At 39.3% G+C, this 24,109-nt stretch overlaps 1 protein-coding gene across 1 annotated transcript in view; it reads right to left on the reverse strand.

Annotated features, from left to right (window-relative positions):
- Positions 1-8,506: 8,506 nt before the first annotated feature.
- Positions 8,507-24,109, reverse strand: part of PCGF6 (polycomb group ring finger 6) — a 34,322-nt gene continuing 18,719 nt past the window's right edge. The window contains exons 9-10 of the mRNA XM_015536726.2: positions 19,045-19,131; positions 8,507-9,683 (exon numbers count right to left, since the gene is read on the reverse strand). Of these exons, the coding sequence (XP_015392212.2) occupies positions 9,627-9,683; positions 19,045-19,131 (144 nt within the window). The 3' untranslated portion in view covers positions 8,507-9,626. The remainder of the gene's footprint in view (positions 9,684-19,044; positions 19,132-24,109) is intronic.

Below are 24,109 nucleotides of genomic sequence, written 5' to 3' on the forward strand. Positions count from 1 at the left end.
GGACTGTTTACTTCTGGTATCCAGAAGTCCATGGAGTTGAGATTCCCTAATGCCATGTCACATTCCAGGATGGAGACTGAAATGAGGGGATGTGGATGCCACCCCCACCGATAGTGGTGGTGAAGCTGGAGCTTGCTGAATCTTGAACAATCTTGTCCTTCTCCGTCCATCTGGCTGAGGGTACTTGCATGCCACGCAAGGATACATCGACGGAACCGCTTGGGAAAAGAGATGTTCATCCTGCACTAACAGTGAGAGCTTTATAGTAATCAAACATCTTTCAGGGCCTATTAGGGATAAAAATAATAGTCTCATCAACACATGGGTTTTCAATATAGATATTGGTTGCCACTTCTAAAGATTCTACGTATTTGGTTTATGGATCTGTCTCTGGAAAACCAGCATCTTTTGATTACAGTTATATAATCTCTAGCTCTAATTTACATCTATTTTCAGTGAGTTGCCACTGGTTGCCATGAGCTCAGTTATAAAGACATTAAAAGCCTGGAGTTGATAAATTAGTAAAGCAGGACCATTACAGTAACAAGGAAACAGTGTTCAGAATCATAAGGGGGGAGGAGAAGAGGAACCAACTTCTAGAACAGGACAACAAAGAGAGTCTGTGAGACTGTGGGGAAGCCTGCCCACAAAGCGCATTAGCGATAACCAATATGACTTTCAGATTCATTAGACAATGAGATCCCCTGCCTCCTGAGACTAATAACAGCTTTAATTTATTCAGTACCTACTTACTATGTGTCTGACACTGTTCTAGGCAGCAAACAGAATTATCTCACTTAAACCTCACAACCACTCTTTAGATAGTATTTGTATACCCATTTTACAAATGAAGAAATAGAGCCTTGGAATGTCAAGATTAAAACCCATGTCTATTGTCACAGAGTTAGGGAGCTGGGATTTGAGCCTTGATCTTCTGACCGCAGTGCTTGTCTTTCCGATATTGCTTCTCTACAGAAGAGCAAGTCCCCTCACTTGAGGGAGTGGGAATCCTTATTTCTATCACCTTTTTCACCCCTTCTTCACCAGGTTTTACTTCAGGTTTTTCTGCCCCAGAAACCATGGGCAACACCAAGTCCCACAGGCAAACTGCTTTCCAGACTTCCTGAACCTGTTACCGTCCTGCATTGCAGTGAGGTCGTGGAAGCTCAAAACTGGGTTCTGAGCCCATCTAACTGAGTCACCTCCTACTAAAAGTGAAACAGAATTAGATGTGATTACCTAATTCTTAAAAAGGAGTTTTAAAATGTAATTTTGCAAAGGAACTCTGTAGCTCAGTATCAAAGGGCCTGGAAATGAAGGAATATTACAGCAGGGACAATTCCTCAAGAGGTAATAAATCAAGGATACTTAGAATTCATTTTACTGCACTAGCTAAAGAAGACGGCAAGATTTGAGCTGTTGTCTGGAAACTAGAGTCCAAGTTTTAGTTCCAGACACAACACAAATCACCTATAGTCCTGCAGATAAACTTCTAAAACTTACTTGTGAACAAAAGCAGGGAGTCCAGAACCACCCTTGATGACTCTAAAGGCAAATATGAAATCGTTTTTGAAATGTATTAAGAAATTCATTGCGGGGGCGCCTGGGTGGCTCAGTGGGTTGGGTGTCTGACTTCCGCTCAGGTCATGATCTCGCAGTCCGTGAGTTCGAGCCCCGCGTCGGGCTCTGTGCTGACAACTCAGAACCTGGAGCCTGTTTCAGATTCTGTGTCTCCCTCTCTCTCTGCCCCTCCCCCATTCATGCTCTGTCTCTCTCTGTCTCAAAAATAAATAAACGTTAAAAACAAAATTAAAAAAAAAAAAAAGAAATTCATTGCGGCGGTGGCGGGGACGGGGCGGGGGAGGTGCCTGGGTGGCTCAGTTGGTTGAGCATCCAACTTTGGCTCAGGTCATGGTCTCCCAATTCACAAGTTCAAGCCCTTCATCAGGCTCTGTGCTGACATCTCATAGACTGGAGCCTACTTCAGATTCTCTGTCTCCCTCTCTCTCTGCCCCTCCTCTGTTGGTGCTCTGTCTCTCCCTCTCTCAAAAATAAATAAACATTAAGGCACCTAGGTGCTTAGTCACTTAAGTGTTCAACTTCAGCTCAGGTCATTATCTCCCTATTCACAAGTTCAAGCCCTGCGTCAGGCTCTGTGCTGACAGCTCAGAGCCTGGAGCCTACCTTGGATTCTGTGTCTCCATCTCTCTTCTGTCCCTCTCCTGCTTGTACTCCGTCTCTCTCAAAATTAAGCAAATATTCTAAAAACATTTTAAAGGGGTGCCTGGGTGGCTCAGTCGATTAAGCATCCGACTTTGCCTCAGGTCATGATCTCACAGTTTGTGAGTCTGAGCCCCACCTCGGGCTCTGTGCTCACAGCTCAGAGCTTGGAGTCTGTTTCAGATTCTGTGTCACCCTCTCTCTGCTAGTGCTCTCCCTCTCTCTCTCTCTAAAAAATAAATAAACATTAAAAAAATTTTTTAAATACATTTTTAAAAATAAACCTTTAAAAATTAAAAAAAATTCATTGGAACAGAAAGTAGATTGGTAGTTGTCAGGGCTAAAGAGAGGGGACATAAAGGGTAACTCTTCAGTGGATACGGGGTTTTATTTTGGACTTATGGAAATGTTTTAGAACTAAAATGGAGGTGGTAGTTGCACAACATTGTGAACATACTAAATGCCACTGAATTGTTCACTTTAAAATGATTAATTTTATATCATGTAAATCTCACCTCAATCTAAAAAAATCCACTGATAGAGAATTTATGGAACTATCAGAAAAATATAATTACAAAGTCTACTATACCTTCTGCTCCAGCTGAGACCATTATGTACAGCCACCTGGGTCAATCAATCTCAGTTGGAAGGAATTCCGTTAGGACAACATAAGCCAGATCTAATAAGAGTATTGATTTTGAAACAGAACCTAGAGAAAAAGCCAGAAATACCCCTGGATGTAAACAAAAGAAAGAATAGCTAGAAATATTGGTTGCTAATGAGCACCCATCACTGATTTCCAACTGATACTATTTTTATTATTCTATCATCAGAAATCTTCAAAGTCCTGAAAAGCATCTAAATCCTAAGAGTACGTTTTCCCCCTTAGAACCAAATAAGCTGGTGTGCCTGAAAGCCCAGTACTTAAAATGGAAATAACTGAGGGGGGCTTTATAGGATCTTAAAATAGAGCTCGTATGTGAAATTTTATTTTTCTTTATAGAACATACACTACTAGCTTTGCTGCATGTTCAAACTTCATGTACATTTTAGATTTAAGCCAATCATGACTTTGCTATTTTCAAATATCTCATATGGTCTATGCCATTTGCAAAAGGGGCAAATGCTCCTGAATCCAGCCAAACAAAAGATTGTTATCATTAAATTACCATCCCCTGCTGCAAATCGTCAAAAGATGAGAAGAATGGTTACTATGTAGATCCAATGGCTTCTCTCTTCCTCTATTGATCTCTTAGATTATTTGATTGCACTCATGTTTTATGCTGATATTTGATAAGCTTACTCAGTGGGGGTGGTGACTAGCTAAAATTTATAAATTCTTGCTTACAATCCCTTGAAACACACAGAAATACAGACACATAGCCCAGGATTATAATAAGATACGGTGAATCACACTGCAGATATTTAAAGATTTGTTTCTACAGTTCTTTAGTGATTCCGAATAAAATAAAACAGAGAAAGTTCAGGCTACAAAGAAAAATGAAGATTGATCTTGGAGGGGTCTCCAGGCTCCCTTCCTCATCGATTAATTACCATACATCACCACATGGCCACTCCCTCCCCTGGTGAGGCAATTGGTCTCTGTGTGTAAGTCTGAGACATTTCATTCTAGCTCTATTGTATGCTCTTATTAATAGGGGCTATAGAATGTTAGCAGCGGGTAGCCAAAATCATTAATATAAGGGCTGGAGTTTTAGAATACGATCAGTAGCAGGTCTAGTTAGTTGCTGCATACTGTGCAGGGCAAAAAAGGTATTTTTCCTTAGAAGTATTTATTATACATTTTTCGTAAGTAATTTCTATCCCCGATGTGGTGCTCAAACCCAAGACTCCAAGATCAAGAGTTGAACACTCTACTAACCTAGCAAGCCAGGTGCCCCTAGAGGTGCTTACTAAAACAAATAAGGGGTTCTTGGCTGGCTCAGTCGGGAGAGCACGTGACTCCCAGACTCAGGATCGTGAGTTCAAGCTCCACATTGGGCATGGAGCCTACTTTAAAAAAAAATTAACTCACTTAGGTTTACTTATTATGCCATAAATATGAATAAATGAGAAGTGTAACTTCCATTTCCCATGATTTCCTGGCATAAAGATTCATAAATGACATATGGAGTTCCTGATGTCCTTCAGGGCTAGACAAATCTTTTATCTTCACCTCAAGCCAGACTGAGCTCAGTAAAAGGAACTCCTGGCAACTGAAATTGTCTAAGGACTAATCTAGTCTGCAAAGTATAAGCAGCAGAGCTAAGACTAGAATTAGAGTGAAAGCAGAATCCAGATCTGACGTTAGAGGCTGTGTCCCTGTCCCTCGCCTGGTTATCCATAGAAGGAGGTGAGTAGAGAAAATATATCAGAAAGAAGACAGGAAAAATAACAAATGTTTCAACATCAGTCTTTTTTTTTAATTTTTTTTAACGTTTTTATTTATTTTTGAGACAGAGAGAGACAGAGCATGAACAGGGGAGGGGCAGAGAGAGAGGGAGACACAGAATCAGAAGCAGGCTCCAGGCTCTGAGCCATCAGCCCAGAGCCCGACGCGGGGCTCGAACTCACGGACCGTGAGATCGTGACCTGAGCTGAAGTCGGACGCTTAACCGACTGAGCCACCCAGGCGACCCATCAACATCAGTCTTTTAATATTAGCGGACCCCACCACTCATTAGAAAGGAACTAATGCAGCAAAGTAATCTAAGAAGTGACTACATAGGGACCATATTTGAATTTGATAGTAGACTGTATGCCAGCTAAGGTTCTGAATACTTCCCATATTCATTAATTCTCATAACATCTCTTTGAGTTAGGTTCCTTTGTCCCTATTTACAGATCAGAGAAGTCATATAACATGTCCAAGATCATATGCCTTGCAGGAAGCAAATCTGGGAATCAAAGCTATGCAGTCTGGCTTGAAAATTCATGTCCTTAACCATTATGCAATACTGCCTCTATGTCTTTTTTTAGATAAAAAAAATCTGTCCTGGAAACTTTTGCCATCTTCAATCTCTAATTTAAAATATTATTCACCCAGCTTTTCTCTTGGGAAAACATTTTCTTAGAAACATTCAAAGAAAAAAAAATCTGTTCTCATTTATATGAAAATATTATCACAATTAGAACCTCTGTAAAACTACAGACATCATCAGAACAGAATCAAAATGTAGTAAAGATCAAACCATAATATCCATTCCATGTAAGTAAATATTTGGCATGCTTTCAGGAGATCGATATGGCATTTCATCTGTGAAATGACCATTAAGCTCAATAGGTGATAAAATTTAGATTTCATCAGTGCAGTTTTGAAGAGATGCCAATAATCAAACTCATTTGCAGAACAACATACTGAAAAGGGATAAAAACGAGGACCTACTCTTTGGTCAGGATCTACTGAAGAAAACAGAGACAAACATTCAGAATCAGCATCTGCTAGAAACTTTTCTATTACTAGGGGTTTCCAAGATGAGAAAACACACTACAGAGGTTGCAACTCTTAGAATTTCAAAGAAAAAAAAAAACTTATAAGTTTAGTCACACATACATGTGATAAACCAATCACAACTCGGTGATCCTACGAGAATACTCATCTAGGATCGAATCACAGAGGATACACTTAGAGCTGTCGGCACAGAGGCTGACCTGGGGCTTGAACTTATAAACCATGAGATCATGACCTGAGCCCAAGTCAGACGCTGAACCGACTGAGCTACTCAGGCACCCCGGTAGAGGTATTACTTTCAAGAATTCAAAGTCACTGTAGGAGACTCATTGTGTACATGTATAGAACTGTGTTAGCTTGAGGACCAGAGAAGGAACTGTCAGAGACAAGAATGTCACTGAATCAACAGGCAAGGGCAATGCAGTAGAAGCAGAGGGGAAGCTCAGAAAAGCCCAAGGTCAGAGAAAATGACTTTGGCCCATACGAGAGAGAAAAGATTGGGACGGATGTAAGGGAGGAACTGAGAAATCTCCAAGCACACCTTCTGCCAAACTACAACTACCACAAACTATCCCTCTGGGCATCTTTGCTTAGTGTCACCTCCGAGAGGGCTTAGGTAAAAACAAAGTGTGCCAAACAGCTATGCCAAACAAATGTACTCTTTTAAGGCCACTGATGCTGGGTTCTGAAATCCGCACTTCATATACTCTTATTTGTTTAATTTTGTTTACAGTAAAAATTCTTTTTGAAAACTCTTTGATCTTATCTCATCATCACTGAAGGCGTGCTGTTGCTGGGGGCGGCCAGGCTAACCCAAGACAAGTCGGCATTTGTTCTTGCTTGTGCTTCTCCCACATCCGAGTCCTTGACCCTCTGGTTATTTGAAGACAGCTACCATGTATTGTCCTGCCGTAAGTTTTTGCCTTTCCAAGTTAACCATAAGCAACTGCTCAACCTTTGCTCGTTTTTGTTCTGGGTCTTATACCCTATCCCATTACCCTCCCATCTCTCAGTAGTTAGGTATGTTACCCAGAACTGGTACAACATGAATCAGACATTGGAAGTATTAACTCCCTTGATCTGAAACTGTATTTCTGTTGACGAAGCCAAAGATCACACTGATTTTAGGGGTAGAGATTTGAAAGACAATCAATCAACTTTTTTTTTTTTTTTAACATTGATTTATCTTTGAGAGACAGAGAGAGATAGAGCACAAGTGGGGGAGGGGCAGAAAGAGAATAAGACACAGAATCCGAAGCAGGCTCCAGGCTCTGAGCTGTCAGCACAGGGCCTGATGCGGGGCTCGAACTCACAAACTGAGTTCATGACTGAAGTCAGATGCTTAACTGACTGAGCCACTCAGGCGCCCCCAGCGTTCTTCATTACTTGGTTTACTGCCTGGTGGGAACAATAGGCCAAATAGATATAACCAGATATAACCTAGTTCTTTGGAATTCTTTTATTTATTTATTTATTTTTATTTTTGAGAGAGAGAGATGGAGTGCGAGTGGGGAAGAGACGAGAGAGGGAGACACAGAATCCAAAGCAGGCTCCAGGCTCTGAGCCGTCAGCACAGAGCCTGATGTGGGGCTCAAACCCACAAACCGTGAGATCATGACCTGAACTGAAGTCGGACGCTCAACCTACTGAGCCACCCGGGTGCCCCTTTGGGAGTCTTCGAGGTCAAGTCCAGGAGGAAGCAAAAATACAAAGGATAGATCTCTTTGTGACTCTTATAGTATTTACCAGTGTCTGCTTTTTATTAAGATTCTGAGAGATGTATGTTAGGCTGAGTTCTTTGAAGGAGATCACTCCTTTCATTTTAATCTTGTCCACACAATATCTAAAAAGCGATACCCTTTTGACTTGCTTATCGCAGAAGTGTTTATCAAGTAATTACATTTAACATTCTGCTTTAAAATAAGTATTTTCCTATGTTACTGAGCCCTTGGAATATCCTGTCCTTGTATGCCTAAGACCTTGGGCCACAGGGGGAAGAGTTTAGCCTAACAATGTGACTTCTGGAATGCCTCTTTTTGTATACTTGGGGCCCTGGGACATGCTGTATCAGTTTGAGCAGCGGGTGGGTGCTGAACTCTTGATGGCTGAGTCAATCATATGGGCACTGGCTGCCTGCATGACTCATTCCCATTAAATCCCCTGGACATGAAGGTTCAGGTGAGTTTCCCTGGCTGGCAACAGTTTTCATAGGTCACGTATCATTGCTGAAAGAATTAAACACTGTCCCGTATTCTCTGTGGGAAGACAACCAAAAGCTTATGCCTGGTTTCTCCTGGACTCGGCAATATACATCTTTCCCTTTGCAGATTTTAATCTGTATCCTTTTATTGTAATAAACTACAAGCGTAAGTATAATGAGTCCTTCTAGTGAACCGCTAAACCTGAAGGCAGTCTTGGGGTGCCTGGCTGGCTCAGTCAGGAGAGCATGCAACTCTTAATCTCAGGGTCGTGAGTTCAAGCCCCAAATTGGGCATAGAGCCTACTTAAAACAAAACCTGAAGGTAGTCTTGGGAATCCCTGACAAAGATATGTTAACATGGGACAAGAATAAAAATAGCATGTAATTTGGGTAAGAAACATTTAAGAGGCAATGAATTCCATAGTTGCTATTCTGTCCACTGTCAAATAACAGCATCTAGTAAAATCAGTGAAGATGTTTATAAAATAACTATTTGATGGTATTTTAACTAATTTGGATACCTTATCTCGTAAGGAATTTTGGTTATTTTTGTTTCAATCCACAATAAATATGAACACTTCAAAATAGGTTAAAATAAATTTTTATTAAAAATTTTTATTAAATGTTAGAAGAGATTTATACACAATTCACAAATTCTTTACAAAACAATCGCCAAACCTCATTCATTTGTAATTGTTTCTATACGCAGACTTGGAAATTTTGCAGTGAAATAGGGTTTACAAAATATTGTTTTAGAAAGTATCACAATGCTAATTTTAGGCAAAATAACATTTAAAACTGAAATCTTTGCACGTGAGCGAACTCTTAAACACCCGTATTCTTTATCCCAGTGACAAAGTAATGGGACAATGAACATTAAACTGACTTACTGAGGAACAGTGAGTAAGTATTCTGTAAACTTGCAAATTCACTCGTTTATTTATTACTTTGAGAAGCAGTGGTGTTCTAAGGTACTGACAACCAAACTACATACTCAAAGTGAATGCTAATCAAACTAACATTCAAATAATAAAGATAATGTTTCAAAGAGGCATCCCTTGTTGTTAAGATCTGTTAAAGGAGTCTTTATTACACTGAAGGCTTACAGTACAGGCCATAAACCCTGCAGGAGACAGTCTCTTCACAAAGAATGATAATTCATTCCTTTTAGAAGTACATATCATCTCTGTGGTAGTATTGCTGGGAAAAGAAAGATACGTGTTCCAAATATGATGGCAGCATACAAAAGTGGCCAGTAGTTTTGGTCTTTGTCCAAGAGGTACACTCTGTAGTTTAACAAAGCCTGGCTTTGAATCTTCAGTTCAAAAGCATCCTTCTTTTCCAAAAGCATGACTGCCCAACGGATGCCATTCCAGAGAGCAGAATCCTAACCGCCAACGGGAAAGGGATATGGCTCAACAAGAAGAAAATAGTAACTGATTTACCTCAAAGATTAGGAAGCAAAATCAATGTCAAAGTATTTGAGATCACAAGGAATTTAAAAATTTAATGCTCTGAAAATTTCCCCCTGAGCTATGGATGCTTTTTATATATAGTTTCTAGTAAAACAGATGCATTCCATCATTCCAAGTTGTACTTATAAATGTTATGAATCTACGTGCTGAAAATAGATAAGTTATGTCTCCAGCAGCACAAAATGGTAGCTATTACATGTTGTGTGGAAATCTTTGGTGAAATGCAATCCTGCAGAAGCCTCATTATTTCGTTTCCCTCCTCCTAATGCTGCTAGAATCTTCAAGTAATTTTCAGAGGAGAAACCACAAGACCATAATGGAGGACCAGCAGACCATCCTGAAAAGAAAAAAAGTGTTTTGCAGTTATTTGAAAACCGGTTATGCAAACAATCAAGTCAAGTCAGATACGGTTTATTTTTCATAGCCCAACACTAATGTGAAATTCTTTGATTTAAAGAAAATAAAGGGTCCAAGTAAATAGACTTACTTATTCATTCACCTTATCACCAAATATTCCCTGTCACTGTGCCTTTTTAAATGACTCTCAAAGGTAATTCTGAAACTCCACAATTAGCCAGGGATGTTTGTGGCTAAACAGTTCTCTGAAAAGAACTCAAAGAGACACACCTTTCCTTCTGCGTGGACTACTTTCCCGAAAAAAGACTCAATTATCATAAAACACCATGGATCTGCTAAGAAATTAAACATTCATTTCCACATAAATGCAGCTCACTACCATTCACTGTTAAGAAAACTGTGGAACTCTTACCCATTTAATACATTATACATTTTAACTGTGCCTAAAAGACTGTTCACAACACAGTTTAACCTTTCTTTGATGTCTAGAGTCATCATTATGAACACTGAATACACTGTTCTGTAACACAGTGATGTCTTCGGTCTCTGGGCAACTTAACCCTACACTAAATGACTCCAGGTACTGTGTTTCTGAATCTTTTCATCTGCTCTTTTGGGTTTCTGTCTCCTCTTTTGATAACCAGGTCTTAATCCTTTGTGTTCTCACCAAGTCTGCATCCAGCAAGCAATCCACCTTTTAAAGGTGCTATTTCTTTCTTTCTTTAATGTTAATTTATTTTTGAGAGAGAGAGAGAGAGAGAGAGAGAGAGAGAGAGAGAGAGCGAGAGCAAGCGCACGAGCAGGGAAGGGGGCAGAGAGGAAGACAGAGGATCCCAGGCGGGCTCTGCGCTGACAGCAGAGAGATCATGACCTGCGATAGTGACCTGAGCTAGAAGTCAGGACACTTAACCAATTGAGCCACCCAGGAGCCCCTAAAGTGCTATTTCTAACCTACTATGAACTGGAAAATTAGCTAAAAAGTAAGTTGTTGGGGAGTATGCCATGAGCAATGGGCTGACCCTGAGCAACACAGAGGGGGAATGGTGACATGCACGCCTTGCATTTCCAATCACATTCTAGCTATTTCTCTCTTTGTTAAGCTTTTCCACGGCTCTACTTCCTCATCTCTCATTTATTACACAATTCACTGCAATCTGGATTCTGTTCCTGGCAACTCTAGTGAAAGCTCTCCAGAATTCTAGGAAAGGGTTCACAAATTCAAAGGCCTACCTACAAGGGCCAGGAAAGTAACATAGATGAATATGTGAGTTAAGCATGTGAGTCCATAGGGAAAGTGGAGACCACTGGTAAACCAGAGAGCAGATGTGTAGCTACAGGAATTTAAACTCAAAAATATTTACAACACAGTGAGCCATGTAAAACACAATTTCATACTATGTTTGGCCCATGGACCATCAGATCTATTCTAATTAGCCTAATCTAAGTAAATGAATTTATATTATAACACAAACAGATTCTATCAATGTTCTTACAAGAATACAAATTACATTTTACATGTTAATTTTTTGCATGTAGTTATTCATGTTTCAGAAATGAAAGCATCATTTGCAAAATATGACATGCTGAGATGTCAAACTGAAAATAGCTTACAAGTGGTTTTAAAACCTCAAAACAACTTCAATGTATGTATAAAATCACATTTTACGAAATGAAATAACTATAATTCAAGTCTCTATGTCTATTATATTTATATTCTATATACATAGATATAAATATTATTTGTATTTTGTAGTTAGAGATGTTTCTATCCATGGTCTTCTTGAACTATCCAAACAGAATGAGTCTTCTAAAATTTAAGTCAGAGTAGGTCACTTCTGTCCTTGGCTTAAATCTCTCCAAAAATAATTTCCCATATTAATTTCCCAATTAAAATCCAAAGTTCATACTATGGCCTATAAAGTCCTGCACATGGTTTTATTCTGACTGCCCAGATCTCAGCTCCCACCATTCTCCTCCCCTTTCCCGCAGAAGGTATATTATTCATTTAGCTGAGAGGTCCTGAGAGTCCATGAATCTTACATTGTTGTCAATGAGGACTTTAATTGTATTATAGGTTAAGTTCAGGGACTTGCTCATCTCTGAATCTCCCTACGTGTCTAGAATAGTGCTCTGTAAATATAATAAAACCTTGGGTTGTGAGTAACTTGTTTTGTGAGTGTTCTGCAAGATGAGCAAACATTTCTAATAAATTTTAACTTGATAAACGAGCGGTATCTTGCAATATAAGTAGTACATGATGCTGAACATCACAAGATCACAACTGAGCCAATGGTTCTACTCTCTCTCTCTCTCTCTCTCTCTCTCTGGGGGATTGTGGGTGATCATCTCCCATGCTCGGATCTTAGGCCACAGTGTTTGGCAGAAATCAGTGATTTTTCAGAACACTGGAAGGTACCCACACAACTGGCACTAGTGTATTTTTTGTCACTTCAAAGCACCTATGGACAGTCCTTTGCTTGTCCATACAAGAGTAAGCTTAGGAATGCTTTGCTTCATTCTAGGTCAGGCTGACTGCAGATATAGACCCTTTCGTCTGCTGCCTTATTGCCAGTTACATTAAATGCAGTATATGACAAAAGTTCATTAATACTGTACTATAGGCAACATCTGTGTGAGTATATACAACGGCCCCCATGCAGAAAAAGATTCCATTGAGCCAAAAGATAGCAGTGGTTCCATTAGTGATAGTGAAAGTCTTCCTACATAATAACCCTCCTCTCTCATCTCCCTCACACCAGCCACAAAGGTTTTCAAAGGTAAGTACAGGTTAATTTATTTTTCTTTATATTTTATGTTTTCCTTATTATTTTATATTATATTACAGTATTGTAATCATTCTGTATGAATATTTTGGGGTTGTGGAATGAATCATCTGAGTTTCCATTATTTCTTATGGGGAAATTCGCTTTTTTTATACAAGTGCTTTGGATTACAAAGATGTTTCCGAAATGAACTATGCTCGCAAACTAAGGCTTTACTGTATGTTTTAAAAAATATTTCTTTAAGAGACAGTACCCACAAGTAGGGGAGGGGCAGAGAGAGAAGGAGAGAGAATCCCAAGCAGGCTCCATGCTGTCAGTGCAGAGCCTTAACCAGGGCTTGATCCCATGACCTGTGAGATCATGATCTGAGCTGAGATCAAGAGTTGGCCACTTAACCAACTGAGGCAGCCAGGTTCTCCAGTAAATATTTTTTGAAGTAATATTTTCTACCTACTCCACTGGGATTTTACTCCTAGTTTCTTACATTTCTAATCAAGTAAGCTTAATTTTTTAAAAGATAATCATTTTCTAAGATTTTTGAAGTTTAACATTATAAAATTTTTAGGAAATGGCTTTGTTTATACCTCTAAGTATGCTTTAGTTATCAAAGAAATAATTTTGTTTCTATATTTTAGGAAGATTCTTTTAAACTGTTACTAAAATGTAGACAGTTGGCAAGGTACTATATTTCTAAAAATGTGTTAATAATAAATTGAATGATCACCTGAAAAAGTATTTGGTTACCCTTCTGTTAAGAGCCTGAGCTTTAAGTTCAAATTTTCAACAGTTGACTGTTGATTCTATGACTAACTAGCCAAGTGATCCTGGACAAGGTATGCAACCTCTGTACATCAATTTTCTAAATTATAAGATCCACCAATGGATGTTAGAATAGAGGGCCAAATTTGAAGAGAAACAGGATAACTGCATAGTTTCAAAGTATCTCCCCCCACATTATCAATTCCAAAGAGAAAAACCTACCAGTATTAAATATCTCCTGATACTCTGAGAATGGCACATCACTTGTATGTGATGTGCCAAAAACGCATAACCTCAATCTAGTCACGAGAAAACATCTGACAAACCCAAATGAAGGATAGTTTATAAAATAACTGACCAATACTCTTCAAAAGTATCAAAGTCATGAAAATAAGGAAGAACTGGAGAACTGGGAGAAGACAAGGAGACACGATGACTAAATACAATGTGGATCCTAGGACAGAGAAAGGACAACCATGGGAAAAGTAGCAAAATCCAATGTCTGCAGTTTTGTTAACAGTATTGTAACAATGTCAATATCTTAGTTTTGATGATTGTACTGTGGTCATGGAAGACGTTAACACTAAAGGATGCTGGGTGAGATCTACATAGGAACTTTCATACTATTTTGTAACTTTTCTCTAGGTCTTAAAGTATCTCAAAATAACATTTTAAAAAAGATAAAAGGAGATAGTAATTGTTATCTTTTTTAAAGTTTACTTATTTATTTTGAGAGAGAGAGAGAGAGAAAGAGAGAGACAGAGAGAGAGATGAAGAGTAAGCATGAGCAGGGGAGGGGCACAGAGAGGAGAGAATCCCAAGCAGGCTCTGCTATCAGCACAGAAGCCTACGCCAGGCTTGATCCCATGGAACTGTGAGATCACCACCTAAGCTAAAATCAAGAGTTGGACATCTAATTAACTGAGCCACCCAAGCACCCCATTAATTGTTATCTTTTAAGGTTGTTGTGAGGCTTACACAAGATAACACATGTTCTGGGGCACCTGGTTGGCTCAGTCAGTGGAGTGTGACTCTTGATCCCAGGGTTGTGGGTTTGAGCCCCATGTTGGGTATAGAGATTACTTAGCTCAAGAAATGTTAATTATTAGTGGTATTGTCTTTTTCTGAGCTCTAAGCAATTTCACATCATATATGTGTTTTTCCTTAATTAGTCTGGCAGGCTTATCAATGGATTTCCCTTTTTCTTTTCACTTGTCAACCCAAATAACTTCAAGACTAAGTCCTAACACCATTTCATTCTATCACTAAGCTGGCTATGTTGCAAAAATAATTACATTCCATGCAACTTCATGTCCTTTTTCTTGCTCAAGGAAAAGCCAGCTATGTTTTTCAAAGAAACAGAAAGGTGACAAAGTCCTCTTTCTTCTTTGTAAATCACATATAAAATTCAAGTTAATAATGACAGCCATTAAAAAAAAGTAATGGTCCCCAATCATGGTATGCTAATTACTTTTGTTACTCTGACAAACTGTTATCACAACTAAAGGATACCTATAAAACTAAAAGATAATTACAACCTATAATATTGCAGTAAAGAACAGTTAACCTTGGAGCATCTTTCTAATACTCAATTACATATAAGTTTCATTAGCAAAATTACAAAATTTGTAATTTCTTTAAAAAATCCAAATACTGGGGCACCTGGGTGGCTCAGTCAGTTGAGTGTCTGACTCTTGATTTCAGCTTAGAGTCGTGATCCTATGGTTGTGGGATCGAGCCCTACATCAGGGTTTGCGCTGAGTGTGGGGCCTGCTTGGGATTCTCTTTATCCCTCTCTCTCTCTCTCTGCCTGCCCTCTGCTCAAGCATGCTTTCTCTCTCTCTCTCTCTCAAAAAAAAAAAAAAAAAAAAGAAATCCAAATGCCATTTAAAAAGTTATGAAAAACTGTGAATGACCATGAAATGGCAATTAGTATTAATTTGGAGGTTACAATAAAATATTAATGAGTAAGCAAATCTGCATTGATCAGCTGTATATTCTTTTGGGCCCTACTTAGTTCGCTCACTATCATGTCTGTGAGATTCATCCATGTTGATGTATATGGTAGTTGTATTAAATTGTATGTATATGTCACAATTTTTTACTCATTTTTTGTTGGGCGTATGGGTTGCTTCCGGTTTGTGGCTATCATGATCAAACTATTATCAACTACCTTGTACATGTCTTGTGGTAGACATAACACTCATTTCTATTGAGTCTATACTCGGGAATGGAATTGCTGGGGAATAGGGTGTACATCCACGGCTTTAGTAGGTACCACCAAAAGAACCCCCACGTGGCCGAACCAGTTCACACCTCCACTAACCACGCACATACATTCTAGTTGCTCCACACCCACACCAACACTTAGATTGTGAGGCTTTTGCATTTTGCTAGGTCAACTTGGCCAAACTGGAACTATGTTCCCCCAAATCCCTTCCCTGTTAGGTTAGCCAAGAGAGATTTGTGTAAGATAAGATGTGCCAAGTGGAAGGAGGCAGAAGCCATTATGCTCAGGTCATCACAGAGCACCCGATGCTCGTTCAGCTTATACACACTGTTGCTGGTATGCTGGCTCACATTGTAGGGACAGGAAGGCAGCCAGGCCTGCCACTAATTCCTCTTGCTCCCACAAGAGCTCCACCTTCAGCTTCTCTGAGTTCTGGGCCAAAGACCACCAGCTTTGTCTACAGATCACCCATGTCACTGAAGATGGAACTGATGAGACACACATTCCAGTTTCTCCTTACAGGTTCCAATTTATTCTCACTATTCCCCACTCATGACGGTCTTTTCTTCCAATTGCTGCCCTGTTGATTTACAATGACTACTGGTCCATAGGCACTATCTTTCAATACACTTCTTCACCGGCCCCTGCAGTTGTTTAAGGTATAATTCTGTAATATTCATTTGGGTTCTATTTCTCCAATGGAATCCTAACTGTTAAAACTGATGAATCCAGGGGTGCCTGGGTGGCTCAGTCAGTTAAGTGTCCGACTCTTGATTTTAGCTCAGGTCATGATCTCAGGGTTCGGGAGACTGAGCCCCTTTTTGGGCTCTGCGCTGACAGTGCAGAGCCTGTGTGCAATTCTCTCTCTCTCTGCCCCTCCCCTGCTCACTTGCTCTCAAAATAAATAAACTTAAGGGGCACCTGGGGCTCATGTGGTTAAGCATCCAACCCCGGCTCAGGTCATGATCTCACAGTTCCTGAATTTGAGCCCCATGTTAGGCTCTGTGCTGACAGCTCAGAGCCCGGAGCCTGCTTCAGATTCTGTGTCTCCCTCTCTCTCTGCCCTGCCCCTGCTCACACTCTCTCTGTCTCTCAAAAATAAATAATAAACGTTAAAAAAATAAAATAAGAATCGGGGCGCCTGGGTGGCTTGGTTGGTTAAGCGTCCGACTTCGGCTCAGGTCACGATCTCACGGTCCGTGGGTTTGAGCCCCGCATCAGGCTCTGTGCTGACAGCTCAGAGCCTGGAGCCTGTTTCATATTCTGTGTCTTCCTCTCTCTCTGCCCCTCCCCTGTTCATGCTCTGTCTCTCTCTGTCTCAAAAATAAATAAACGTTAAAAAAATTTTTTTTTTTAAATAAAAAATAAAATAAAAATAAACTTAAAAAAAATAAAACAAAAAACTGGTGAATCCAGGTAAAGCATAGATGAATGTTCACTGTGCTATTTCTATGACTTTCCTAAAGGTTTAAAAAATTTTCAAAGTATAGAGGTGGCTGGGTGGCTCAGTTGGCTGAGCATCCACTTCAGCTCTGATCATGATCTCAGTTTATGAGTATGAGCCCCACATTGGGCTCACTCCTGTTGGCATGGAGCCTGCTTTGGATCTTCTGACCCCCTCTCTCTCTACCCCTCCCCTGCTTGTGTTCTCTGTCTCTCTCTCTCTCAAATAAATAAACATTAAAAAAATTTTTTTTCAGAGTACAAAGATTAATATAACACTTTTGTAACCAGTACTCAGTTTTATCGAGTATTAACACTTTCCTTTGTTTCAAATTTCTTTTTAAAGTGATGTGAATTTTACATCTTCCTATCTGAAAGAATAAAGTGTTACCAACCCTCATTAAATCTGAGTGGTGGGTGCAAGGAAATCTGTAGCAAATTGGTAAAAAGAAAACCATGCAAAAAATAAATAAAATTCTCCATAATAGACCAGTCATTAGGCTGCAGAAATTTCAGCCATATTTCTTTACAGGTTGGTGGTAAAGTACAGCCACAAAAATCATATCAAAATATATCAATTCTTTGTTTCCTATCGAAGAAAACATACACCTTCCCTATGATCCAACAATTCCACTGCTAGTTAGTTGTCCAAAGTAAGTGAAAGCAAAACTGATTTAAAAAGATGAGGAGGAAGAAAATGTATACTTGTGTTCATAGCTACTTTATTTGTATTTTTTTATTAAAATGTTTTATTTATTTTTGAGAGAGTACAAGCAGGGGAAAGGAAGAGACAGGGGGACACAACATCCAAAGCAGGCTCTGCATTGACAGCAGTGAGCCAGATGTGGAGCTCGAACTCACAAACTGCGAGATCATAACCTGAGCTCAAGTTGGACGCTCAACCGACTGAGCTACCAGATGCCCTGCTACTTTATTTGCATTAGCCAAAAAGGGGAAATAACCCAAGTGTCCATGAATAGGAAAATGGATAAAATATGGCATGTTATACAATGAAATACTATGCAGCAATGAAAAGAAACAAACTATTGCTACATGTAACCACATGGATAAATTTCAATATGAGGGATGAAAGATGCCAGACACAAAAGAGTACTTGATTCCACTTACATGACATTCCAGAATAAACAAAATTAATCTATGGTAAACATAGGTATAAATATTTATGATTCTGGATTAGGAAATGGTTTCTCAGATATGACACCAAATACAGAAGGAACAAGGGGTGCCTGGGTGGCTCAGTTGGTTAAACGACCGACTCTTGATCTGAGCTCAGGTCATGATCTCGTGGTTCCTGAGTTCAAGCCCTGTGTCGGGCTCTGTGCTGACAGGGCAGAGCATGCTTGGGATTCTCTCTCTCCTCTCTCTCTGCTCCTCCCTTGTTCACATATACTTGTGCGTGCGCGCGCTCTCTCTCAAAATAAATAAATAAATAAATAAATACATAAATAAACTCAAAAAAAAAAAACCCAAAAAACAAAAAACCAAAAAAAAAAAAAAAAAGACCAAAACCAGAAGGAGCAAAAGGAAAACCAGATAAAATGCACTTCATTATAAACACTTTGTGTTTCAAAGGTCATCACAAAGAAAATGAAAAGACAACCCACTGAATGGGAGAAAACTTTTACAAATCAGATATCTGATAGTGGACGAGTATACAGAAGATATGAAAAACTCTTATAACTCAATAATAAAAATCCCCAATTTTTAAAAATGGGCAAAGGTTCTAAATAGAAATTTCTCCAACGATATACAAATGGCCAGTAAACACACGAAAAGATCCTCAACATGATTAGTCATCAGGGAAATAAAATCAAAACCACTACGAGATGCCACTGCATACCCAATAGGATGGCTATAATCAAACAAACCGAGGGGTGTCTGAGTGGCTCAGTCGGTCAAGCGTCCGACTCTTGATTTTGGCTCAGGTCTGTCTCTCGCTCTCTCTCTCTGCCCCTTCCCCTCTTGCACTCTCTCTCTCAAAATACATAAACTTAAAAAAAAAAAAAAAAAGAAAATTATGGAACCTTTATTAAAACCGTTGATAACATTTCTTTCATTAAACAACGTGCCTGTCAGGCAGAAGTACGATAAAGTCTAGGACCCACCTGCATTGCTGCATCACCAATCGCACGTCGGATCTCCCTTAGGGTCTGATACTGCTCCAACAAGTGATCGCCACAGATGATATCTACCTGTGGGCAAATAAGAGTATCAGATTGCTTTCCTGCTTCAAAAAACCATATGAAAAAAATTAAGAAAAACCTACATAGTTATTTCCAAACTAGACTTTGCTATTTTATTTTAGACAGATTAAACACTCTCAAGACATACTTTAAAAACTTGCTATAAAAATAAAGTAAAATGGAAGGGGTATTAGAAGACATAGCAGGATAATAGTATAGTACAGCAGGCACTCAAAATGTTCCCTTGAATCTCTGAGAATAAATAAAATCACATTTGATATATTCAGCATAAGGCAGCACGGGAAGGTACATTTTTTTAAGTTCCACGCTAAAATTGTTAAAAGGGTATATGATACTTAAAAAGGCTTTTAGTTACTTGAATAATTCTCTTATAAGGACTATCTCACTTTCCAACAATGAAGAGTCTAACAGTGACATCAAGTGCACACTAAGGGAGCTGTTTTATGAATGGAACATCTTAAGATTTTTTAGTTCTTTGGGAAGTCAAAGTTCTAAGATAAATCTTTTATGGTGAATGCTCTAGTAAGAATGATATTCAGTGACATACTACAAGGGAGTAAGATTCCAGTATACTTACTTGCTAAGACAGAAATGCAAATCTTCAATCTTTCTTTGTCTTTCAAGGAGTGCTCCTTTCCCATTGCCTTAAAACGGGGTCAGGTTCTTGATGTCTTATTCATATAGATCCCTTCATTGACTACATCTCCTAACGTCACTGTTTAGTTTATGGTGTGACAGTTCTTCTTGTCCTCTAACCCAGAATAGAATATCACCTCTGACTCTTAGTTCTCCTTTCCCTTTCTTCTCATACGCAATCAGTTAAAAAGTCCTGCGGCTTCTTTCTTCATAATACCTCTCAGTGTTCCTAGCATCCTTTCAGCGGCTACCCCTGGGCTTAAAGCTGAAATCCCCTTCTAACCAGATCTTCCTACTTTCAAATTCTGTTTACTCTAAAATTCCTGTCCAATGCCAACGTTATTAATCTCCTTGAAAGCTTCAGCATAGGTGGGGAAGAATCATAAAAGCAGTTGAATTTCACTGAGAAGCCACTACGTATACCGTATGTTATACTATGTATATAATCTTCACATTCTTGTGAGCTAGGTATTATAATGCCCAATTTACAGATAAAAATACTAAGAGGTAAAGACATTTAACTTTCCTAAAGTCGCAAAGCTAGTAACTAGTAAAGTCCAGATCTAAACCCAGGTCTGTCCCCAGGTCTATCTTTCTCCAAAGCGTAAGTGCACATCAGGGGTTAGCAAACTTGTTCTATAAAGGGGTAGACACTAAATATATTAGGCTTTGTAGGCCCTAGGATCTCTGTCATAGCTTCTCAAATCTGCCACAATAGCATGAAAACAGCCTTAGTATGGCTGCGTTCCAATGAAATTTTATTTATAAAAACAGATGGCAGGCTAGATCTAGCCTATGGGCCAGTTTGTCAACACACATGCTAGATCTTAAGGCATAAACTCCAATTAGTACCAACTTTAAAAAAAAAAGATTTTTAAAAAGTAATCTCTACACCCAATGTGAGGCTCGAACCCACAACCCCGAGATCAAGGGTCACATGCTCCACTGACTGAGCCAGCAAGGTGCCCCCAATTAGTACCAGCTTTTGTGTCTCACACCTACTAGTTTCAACATTGGCAGAGCAAGCCTTGTTTGCAAGATGATTTGAAAGCTATGATAGAATATTTTGTGCACAGACCTCAGATCCATGAAAAACTAAAGAATTTGGAAACTATCATCATGTTTTAAGTATTCAGCAATCCAGAGACCATCACTCTTCATGGGCTTCTCCCCATGGTATACATTTATGGTCTGGTTACTGTATTTTTCTTTTCAACTTAATCTTAACCCCCAGAAGTTGGCAGTTACTAACAGTTTGATGTGGATGGCCCTAGATGCTATGTGCCCATGTGGGATTTTTGTTTTGTTTTTTAAACATGGGATCATGAGAGAGCCTGCGTAGCTCAGTCGGTTAAGTGTCCAACTTTGGCTCAGGTCATGATCTCACAGCTCATGGGTTCGAGCCCTGTATCAGGCTCTGTGCAGACAGCTTGGAGCCTAGAACCTACTTTGGATTCTGTCTCCCTCTCCCCCTGCCCCTCCCTTGCTTGCATTCTGTCTCTCTCAAAAACAAACATTAAAAAAATTAACAAAAAATAAAAAATGGGATCAAGCCACGTAAACTGTTCTACAACTTATTTAAAAACCAAAAAGCCTTAGGGATGCCTGGGTGGCTCAGTCGGTTGAGCGTCCGTCTTCGACTCAGGTCATGATCTCACAGTCCGTGAGTTCGAGCCCTGTGTCAGGCTCTGTGCTGACAGCTCAGAGCCTGGAGCCTGCTTCCTATTCTGTGTCTCCTTCTCTCTCTGCCCCTCCCCCGCTCATGCTTTGTCTCTCTCCCTGTCAAAAATAAATAAATATTTAAAAAAATTTTTTAAAACCCCAAAAAACCTTAATATAGCATAGACATCTCTGAAGTACAAGGTTACCTCTAATAGCTACATTGTGTTCCACTGTATAAATATGTCATAACTTTTTATATTTATTTTTTATTTTAGAAAGAGCACAAGTAGGGGAAAGAGAGAATCTTAAACAGGCTCCATGCTCAGCATGGAGCCCAAGGCGGACCTCGATCCCATGACCCTGGGATCATGACCTGTATTGGAATCAAGAGTTGGACAATCAACTGAGCCATCCAGGTGCCCCTGAATATGTCATAATCTATAAACCCATTTCCCTGATAAACATTTAAATTGCTTCTGATTTTACAACACTGATTTTTAAAAGTTACCTGACTGTAAATATTTCATAAATTACTTCATTCAGAGTCACATCTCTGGGTTCCCACAAACATGACCCACATATTTGGTAGTCTGTAGATGGACTCACGGACTCAGCAACACAGCAAGGATATGTGGCCAGATCAGCAAGGGAAAAAGATGTAGGTGGAGTCTGGACAAATCCACACACAGGCTTCCTATGGTCCCCCTCTCGGTTCAGGAGAAGATACACCCAGAGTACTCCTTTTCCTAGCACTGGAAATGCAGCCCACTTGTGCAATGTTTCTGCCCAGGGAAGCCCATTTGAAGTTCAGAGTACAGGGTTTTTACTGAGGGCTGTTCATGTTGGCATTCTCTGCCTGTAACAAGTACTAAGCTCCAGACTCCCAGAAGGAAAGCAGGTATTCATCACAGATCCATTGTATGGTGTAGGCATGGTGAAACACCCTTACTGGGAACTTTCTGCAAGCCAAAATGCTAGGTAGGCAAGGGCCAACTGTAGAAGCAGTCCCTTCTAAAGAGAGCAGCCTCAGGTTTGCTTATTAACTCTTTTCCTGTATAATCTTTCTACCTCTGGAGTAGCTAAGTCTCAGGCAGAAAGGTTAACTGTAATATTTCTAACCTCAGAGCAGAAATCAGACTGTGAGGGTAGTCTAAGAAGGCAGGAAAAACCTGTATTTTTTTTTTTTTTAAACCCATATAAAAAAATTTTTCAACGTTTATTTTTGAGACAGAGAGAGAGAGACAGTGTGCAAGCAGGGGAGGGGCGGAGAGAGACAGAGACACAGAATCGAAAGCAGGCTCCAGGCTCTGAGCTGTCAGCACAGAGACCAACGTGGGGCTTGAATTCATGAACCCTAAGATCATGACCTGAGCTGAAGTTGGACGCTTAACCGACTGAGCCACCGAGGGGCCCCAAACCACCCCCCCCCCTTTTTTTTTTACAAGCAAGATCACACTACAGATTCCAAGATAGGATTTTTCACTGAATGAGCTAGTAGCATACTTGTTCACACATGCTCTTCTTTGACAGAAAGTCTTTTTTCTTCGTCTGGCAAATTCCTATACATTCTTCAAGTCCATTCTTTGACTCCTCCAGAGTTAAATCATTCACTCTTGCACTCTTGTCACACTCACCATATCCTATTGTCATTCAGTTGTTTTCTTGTATATCTTCCCTACAAGCAAGTCCCTTGGTGGCATAAATTTTCTCTCTCATCTTTGTACTCTTAAGGCCAAGTACACAGATGCTCAATTTAGCATCAATAGGTAATAAATAAATGGTAGGGACATACCATATGATGCATTAGAGTCTGTTTAAAAATTGATTTGGAAACAATTTAATAGTAAGGTTAAGTTCATATCCTAAATAAATAATAACCTATCTTTTAAGATGGAATTAATTATGGTAGGATTAACAATAAAATCTAACATCACTTATTCTACATAAAGAATTTTTAGTGATCAATGTGATGTTTATTTTCTAAGTCTCGTTTCATAAAACAAAAATAAGATCTGACGATCAAACAATGTATGCAGGAACACAAGAGTAGCTATAAGACAAAATAAAATAAGACATGAGTTCAATATACCATTGACTCAACCACAGTAATCCAGAGGCACTCGGATTTCTATGTGATGGAATCTATCCAGACAATTACTGATTTCTGATTTTGAAGTAACTTAAATCTCTTGTAAGAATACATGATCTGTATTTTTTTAATCAGAATTGTCTTCCTTCTTTATTTTGGTATGCCACAAATAACTTTTAAGGTAGTTTATTACTTAACAGTCCTGTAGTAATCATTCATTCCTGCTAGAAATAACCCTAAGTGAAGGCCACATACCTATAAACAGAGCACACATTTCCTACTTGGGAATAACTGGTTTAAAGAAGATCAGCACAGCAGGCTCAAGTGACTGGGTTCACCAAGCATTTTGTTTTGATTAATGGTTAACTAGCTCAATGTTCTGTTCGTATTAGAAGTAACTCTTGTTTACTCTCTCTTGGATTTAGAAGGTCTAAACAATTTTAGTCACAATCTGCATATTTGATAGTTCTCTGTTCCATCATTTCAACATTTTGGTGAAATAGTAATTTATAAGTGTTGCCACCTATATAGTCCCTGAATAGGAAAGAAATATTTACCGAGAAAGCCAAGAACTGACAG

Source organism: Panthera tigris, chromosome D2, assembly GCF_018350195.1.
Source record: "Panthera tigris isolate Pti1 chromosome D2, P.tigris_Pti1_mat1.1, whole genome shotgun sequence".
NCBI lineage: Eukaryota > Metazoa > Chordata > Mammalia > Carnivora > Felidae > Panthera > Panthera tigris.